Raw genomic sequence first — 7,616 nt, forward strand, 5'->3', positions numbered from 1 at the left:
TGTTCACAAGAAGTTGGCACCATGTAAGGGCAGCATAGCTCGAGGTCACATCAGCGAGGTTTAAGAAGGCACCGAGACTATGATGATGGATCCACGATTTCATGATTCAACACCTGACAGGGCAGGCGAGCAATGCACTCGACGAGTCTCAGCCAATGACTATTTGTTGATGGTTAGGCGCTTAGTGATCTTCTATATTTGTTTATGTTGTGTAGCTTGTTTTGGCATGCTGCAAGAACATATGATGTCTGTCACACCATTTTTAGGCTTATATATGTTTCATTGGGATTTTCTCATGTTTCAAATGTGTTCTTTTTTTTTGTTTTTTGTGTTATGCATTTTTGTTTTTAAGTTGCTGGTGTTGCGACACAATTTCAATGTTTTTTGTTGGAACAAACGAGAAATTATTGTATTGATAGGTTTTGTTTTGTATTTACGCCTGCATGTTGGAAATGCCTCAACACTTCTATCTAATCGCAAAGGATGTTGCGTACGCGGGTAGTGATTTGATGTTGCAGCTACTGAAAGCCCCAGATTCACCATTTTAAATGGATACAATGGGGGAGATGGCTAACACCCAGCCAAGGCTTAACGCAAGCCATTAGATGAGAATCAACATGTAGTTGGATGGTTATGAGAGCAATATCATCCCCAATCCACCAGAGATCAAACCCCATGTTTGATGCTTTGGTGTCTTATAAAAAGACTGAATATTCTTTCAGTGGGAGATGACGTTCCTGTCGACGCCGAGGAGTTCGTGGTGAGTTCATCAATCTCAAGATCCGTCAAATCAGTTTCTCAACTCAGTCTTCGGAGAGATAGGGTGTCCATGCGTGTGTCCATAAGGGTGAGTGTACGTACGTGTTTATGACCGTTTGTGTCGTACCGTGTTTCAAAAAAAATCAACTCATAAGATTAACCATTAATCACATTACATATTTTTCCCAAACAACTCAAGAAACCAAATGGGATTTTTCCTTATTTATACGGGAGATCAACCGTGGACGAAACAAAAAGGAGCAAAGAAAGGCAAGCAAAAGAAACAAAAGCCAAAAAGGCTGGCCATGTTTTACTCCTTCCTTTCCCATCATCAAAGTCCGTTCTTTTATCACCCTCACATGGATCACAGGTACTGGTACAGGCAGAGCACACGTACAGAGAGAGGAGAGATAGCGAGCGGCATCAGCATCATCAGCATCGGCGCCGAGTCAAACCCTTCTCCACAGTCCACCCCCAGCCCAGCCCAGCGTGCTCGGTCCCCCACCTCACTCACTCACTCGCGCCGTCCACTTTACTCCGCTCGCCCTCGCCCCATGCGCTGCCGCCGCCTCCGGTGAGGACCCGTCCCCATGGGCTGCGTCCACGGCCGCCCCTCCGCCGCCTCTACACCCGACCGACCGCCTCCCCAGCCCAACCCCGACCAGCCTGCCCCGCAAGAGGCCGACAAGGCCGCCCAGCCTGGCCCTGCCCCGGCCGCCGCAGCGCCGGTGCCCGAGAAGCCGTCCCGGAAGGAGAGGCGGTCCCGGTCGTCGCGCTCGGTCGCCGAGGCCCGCCTCGGCGGCAGCTTCGCCAACAGGGCGCGCGGGGAGCAGGTCGCCGCCGGCTGGCCCGCCTGGCTCTCCGCCGTCGCTGGCGAGGCCATCGACGGCTGGACCCCGCGCCGGGCCGACTCATTCGAGAAGATCGACAAGGTACGCGCGCCCCGCCCCTTCCCCACGCCCCCGGTTCCCTGGCATTTTGCAGCCCCCATTGATTTGACACTGAAGAAAGCTTGCGTCTTTTGGGGCGCAGATCGGGCAGGGCACCTACAGCAACGTGTACAAGGCGCGGGACACCCTGAGCGGCAAGATCGTGGCGCTCAAGAAGGTGCGCTTCGACAACCTCGAGCCCGAGAGCGTCCGCTTCATGGCCCGCGAGATCCTCATCCTCCGCCGCCTCGACCACCCCAGCGTCATCAAGATCGACGGCCTCGTCACCTCCCGCATGTCCTGCAGCCTCTACCTCGTCTTCGAGTACATGGAGCACGACCTTGCGGGGCTCGTTGCCAGTCCAGATATCAAGTTCACCGAGCCACAGGTCTCTCCCAAGATCCCAAATTCCCAATGCTGCTGCTCTCCTGCCCCTTATGGCCACTGTGCAATCAAATGTGGGCCCGCCTAATCAAGGTTCCTCTGCCTTGCTCACATGCAGGTTAAGTGCTACATGAACCAGCTCTTGTCCGGTCTGGAGCACTGCCATGACCGCGGGGTGCTGCACCGCGATATCAAGGGCTCAAATCTGCTCTTGGATAACAATGGCATGTTGAAGATTGCAGATTTCGGTCTCGCCTCCTTCTTTGATCCCAGCCGGAAGCAGCCAATGACAAGCAGGGTTGTCACACTATGGTACCGCCCACCCGAGTTGCTTTTGGGCGCCACCGATTATGGGGTGGGTGTGGACCTATGGAGTGCAGGATGTATTCTTGCCGAATTGTTGGCTGGGAGGCCTATTATGCCAGGCCGAACAGAGGTTAGCAATCTTATGCTTTACCGTTTGAGGTGTCAGTATGTTAAAAGGATCATTGTTAATTTCATAGACCAATTTAATCCCTGTTGAAAGTCCTTGTTACTTGACTAAATTCAACCAAAATGCAACACAAACTTTCTAGACTTTTATCTTCGCATGTATCATTTTGTTGACCATGTCTGCCCCTTCCAGGTGGAACAGCTGCACAAAATTTTTAAGCTGTGTGGCTCCCCCACAGAAGAATATTGGAAAAAGTCGAAGTTGCCTCATGCAACAATATTTAAGCCTCAGCAGCCATACAAAAGGCGAATAACAGATACATTCAAAGATTTTCCACAATCAGCACTGCGGTTGATTGAAACACTACTTGCAATTGATCCGGCTGATCGTTTAACAGCGTCCTCTGCATTAAGAAGTGATGTAAGCCAGCTATGATCTCTTAGTATCCTGTCCATCTTTGAGTGCATTTCGTTTGAAGCTTGTCTTTTTATAACATGAATGTCGTATGAACTTATGTCTGTACATTAACAATGCTTAGTATTTCCTGTTGCAAACCGGGGTTCCAGAACAGTGTTTCCACTAGAATATATGTCTTTTGGCCGGTAGGTATTGGTGCAGATTTAAGTTCGAGAGGACGATTGAGCAAGAATATTGTACTTGTAGCCGATACAAATAGAGGATATTCTTGCATACTGAAAATACCAGTTTTTACTGGAACCTGACAAACACTCATCATGGTTAGCAACATGATATCCTCATGTGGACCACAATATATTATCGCAGCTGAAGCACATAAACCCTACATTTAGTGCAATTATACTGTCCAAATTCCTAAATTGCACATACCTCAAAGCATTACTGCTAGTACGATATTGATGGTGGTTGCAAAGTAGCCCCTTGATTTACTTCAAATATTGCGATTCTGAACTTTTGGGAGAACATTGAAGCATGTTCCTATCCCACCAGATATTATCACTGTAATAATCTAGGTTAGTTTAGCCATTGTGGAGATCCCACTAGAATTGAATCACTGTGTATGATCAAAGTCTATTTTTTTTTTATCTCAGTCTCATCCTCTTACTTTTGAACAGCATTGGATATGCTTAACCATATGTGTTCATTATATGGCGTTATTTTACTAAACAAATATTAATTGCTATTTACACAGTTCTTTACAACTGAACCTTATGCTTGTGAACCATCAAGTCTCCCAACATATCCCCCAACCAAAGAAATGGATGCAAAACGAAGAGATGAAGAAGCCAGACGGTTTGTCACCTTTACACTCATTTTATATGTTATTTGCTTTGTCCCCTGGCATCTCTTTCTGGGCGTTCTTCATATGCCATCTTCGGTTGGCCTTTCAACATGTTTTTGTGTATGTATACAAAATTATTAGTAGATGTCATTATTGTAGGATCCATTGCTTGATAAATGGAATATTTTCTCTTCTGGGAACTTGGATTAGTATATTAGGGCTCAGTGAACTAACCTAGATTCGTAGGTATTATATATTTGCATCTACATTTGAATAATTCAAGCAACGGAGTACACATCTCAAATGAATGGATCATAAAAGTATTGGCTAAAACTTTGCTGGCATTTGTAATTGTTATGTAGCAAATTCACGGAAGTAACATGTCAATTGAAGGTAGAGAAAAAGAGAAGAAAAATGGCAAAAGTGTCTGTTGCAAAGTAGAATTAGGAGTAAAAAGTAGGAGTATTTACCGATAGAGTAATTTTATTGCTCTGCAATAACTGATATAAGTAAAAAAATTAAGCGCGTACTCATAATTGTGCTTAAAGTGGCACCATCAACGGAAATGCTCCCTTTATCCAATTTTTTTTTTCAAAATTTTAAAATTCAGGGAAACAAATTTTCATGTATATCTCCACCTTTTATTTGCGCACGCAATGTTTCGCTGAAAATCGACATTTTTTTGTGCCTTGTGTAAAAAGACAAATGATGTTTCAAGAAATGTCTTATATTAACACTGAATTTTTCGTTGTCTATACCGGCTGCACGAGAGGTGGGTTTTTCCTGAAACAACTTTGTGAGCACTTAGGATGTGAAGATATACACGTGACCTTTTGTTTTGGATATTTTTTTACATCATCAAATTTGTATAAAATACATTGCAAATAAAGGGAGCATATGCACATAGGTGCCAAAACGCTGCGTACATCAGTCAAAAGTTAGTTAGTCTCATCATTCCGGGTCAGTTTTATTAAGTGTCCATTCATCAAATGCCCCATTTATGCAAAAACCCTAATTTCCTTATGACCATGGTCTTCGTTCATGCTCTCATATGAGTTGAGCGTTTAAATACCGCCTCACTTTTTCATGCATGATCAACAGTTCAAGAGCTGCTGGTGGTAGGGCTAATGGTGATGGAACAAACAAGGCAAGGACACGTGATCGACCTAGAGGTGTTCCAGCTCCAGAGGCAAATGCTGAGCTTCAAGTAAATATCGATGTATGTTCAATGAACTTGCTCTCTTTCCAGTTCCAAATTATTTGCATTTGTTTTGATGAGCTAGTTTTCTTTGAAGTTAGTTATCTGAGTGATGTCAGAGTTACTTATTGAACTGAGGGTGGCTGCATCACTGGTTTGGTCTCAGTTTCTTCACATGAGCAATAAGCCAATTTTATTTCCTCATCCCAAGTATATTCATGATGAACCTCTTGCAGGAAATGTCACAAAAAGGTGCCCATGCTCTCTTAATTCTGCTAACTTATGCCTATTTTTCTTTCTTACAGAAAAGAAGGTTAGTAAGTCATGCAAATGCGAAAAGCAAGAGCGAGAAGTTTCCTCCTCCACATCAGGATGGTGCGGTTGGTTTCCCTTTGGGCTCTTCAAATCAAATGGACCCACTATATGAACCCCCAGATCCAACTTCATTCAGCACTGTTTTTGCTCACGAGAAAAGCTCTGTGCCTACTTGGTCTGGGCCGTTGGTCAATTCTTCCGCAGTTGGGAACCAAAAGCGGAAACACAAGTCCCGCTCATCAAAACAACCGGCGACTGCCCGTGCTCGGTGACATACCAAGAAGTGGTATTCTTAGAGAAAACGAGTCTTCAATATGGAGATATACTCTGCGGCATTGCCTGCACAATGCTTGGCAAACAAGGCATGTGATGATAAATTAATTTGTCGCTTCCTAAATTATTTTGTTGCACCTTTTTTCACGCGGTCCATCACTGTATAGAGTGGGGAAGGAACTCAAGTAGTTATCTGTGTACATTAGGTTCTCCTTTTCTGTTCTTATAAGCAGGTGCATTGATGTTAGATTCATTTGAGTGGAAGCTTAGATCTCTAGCATTTCAGGACATTCCCTCCATTGTAACACCTTTTTTTTTTTACAATTGAACTTATATAATCATTTCTCAATTCCAGTTGTACTTCTATTTGCCAAAGAAGTTGTAATCCTGAACTGGTGTTTTCAGAGAAGAGTTGTATGAGATACCTGTGATTTTTCCGTTGTAATTTACCTAAGAGCACTCCGTTTTGGGAGGATCTCATTCGAAAGTTTATCACTTACATATTTATGTGGCTTATTTAATCTACTTGCAGATTGTGTTTTGTGTCTAGACTGTAGATTGTTACCCATCTCACATATATTATTGATGCAACTCCATCGGCAAATGAATTCTTTTGATGAGAACAAGATTTTGGCTTATAAATGAAGAATTACAGATCACATTAACTTCGGTCTTGGTATGGAGAGTTTAGCTTAAGATGAAATCAATGAGTAAACTTTAACATTGTACTCCCTTTTTTACCTACCAGCACAAAGGGCAGTCCTTGTTTGAGGGCTTGTCTACATAGTAAGGGGAGATGCCTAGAGCTCAAGGAAGTACCAGTCTTGCTTTCCCCACGGATCCAAATCTCCCCAAGAAAAAGAGATAAACTCTGCTACGCAACTTTGTTGGTGCTCCGCCGCTTTCCCTCATCGCTGGCGACTCGCCCGCTGTGATTGGAGCTGTTCAATACTGTTCTCCATTCTCTCATCTCTCAACAAGCGCATCCCCAATCCCAACACCTCCAGGCCCAATCCTATTAGAGACCTGTTCTTATTTAGGCAATTTCTTGGACCGGTCTAAGAGACGAAGTGGAGTGGCTGCTGCAGGTCGTGAACCACCTGCCAGGAACACTTCCTTCTTTCATAATGCTGTCCTTAAGCGCAAGCCGAGAAATCGTATTGTGTTCATCAAAAATGCTCATGGAAATAATCTTTTCAATCATGAAGACATTACCTATGAATTTGTTGACTATTTCAAAAATATTTTCCACTCCTTGTGTCCTGACAATGGCAGGCTGTTCATAAATACTTCTCATCCCCAAGGCGAACATGATTTTACAAACTCGATCCCAAACAAATATGAAGTTTGGGAAATTCTCAAGTCCACGAGGAGAAATGCTTCTCCTGGACATGATGGATTCAATGTGGGCTTCTACACTTCAGCATGGAGTTGGATGGAGACGATGTCACTAATCTAGTTAGAAACTTCTACGTCACATGTAACCTCCCTCCTCGCCTCAATGAAACACAAATTGGCCTCATTCCAAAAAACCTTGTTTGTCATGTTCCTTCGGATTTTAGGCCCATCAACCACTGCACTGTTGTCTATAAAATTATTACAAAATCTTTAGCAAATAGATTGAAACCACATCTACCGAACTATATCCATCCATCTCAACAAGCTTTCATCAAAGGTAGATGCATTAGTAACAATATCATTGTAGCTCAAGAAATTGCTCACTCTTTCTCTCTCAATTCTTGGGATGACAATGATTTCATGCTAAAAATTAATTTAGCCAAAACGTTTGATAGGATTGAATGGAATTTCATTGTCTCTGCTCTAGCATGTAAAGGGCTTCATAGTCATTTCATAAATTTGATACTTGCATCTCTTGTCCGACATTCTCCATTATTAGTGACCAATCTTTTGCACATTTCAAAAGTAGCAGAATCATACGACAAGGATGTCCGATGTCTCCCTCTCTTTTTGTCGTTGTGGTAAATGAGCTTTCCCTCATGATACATGATGCTCTTTAGGCTAACCAACTTTCTGGTATTTCTCTTGGACCGAGCTGCCCTCCTATTC

The 7,616-nt window shown here is 43.6% G+C and overlaps 1 protein-coding gene across 1 annotated transcript; it reads left to right on the plus strand.

Moving 5' to 3' along the window:
* The first annotated feature begins 1,167 nt into the window (after positions 1–1,167).
* Positions 1,168–5,898, plus strand: LOC127332109 (probable serine/threonine-protein kinase At1g54610). Its single transcript, XM_051358368.2, has 7 exons — positions 1,168–1,691; positions 1,792–2,076; positions 2,191–2,508; positions 2,698–2,925; positions 3,674–3,774; positions 4,865–4,982; positions 5,267–5,898. Exons 1-7 carry the CDS (start codon positions 1,350–1,352, stop codon positions 5,546–5,548), a joined length of 1,674 nt encoding a protein of 557 aa, XP_051214328.1. The 5' UTR covers positions 1,168–1,349; the 3' UTR covers positions 5,549–5,898.
* Positions 5,899–7,616: the final 1,718 nt, after the last annotated feature.

The sequence above is a fragment of the Lolium perenne genome, chromosome 4 (genome assembly GCF_019359855.2).
Source record: "Lolium perenne isolate Kyuss_39 chromosome 4, Kyuss_2.0, whole genome shotgun sequence".
In the NCBI taxonomy this organism is placed as follows: domain Eukaryota; kingdom Viridiplantae; phylum Streptophyta; class Magnoliopsida; order Poales; family Poaceae; genus Lolium; species Lolium perenne.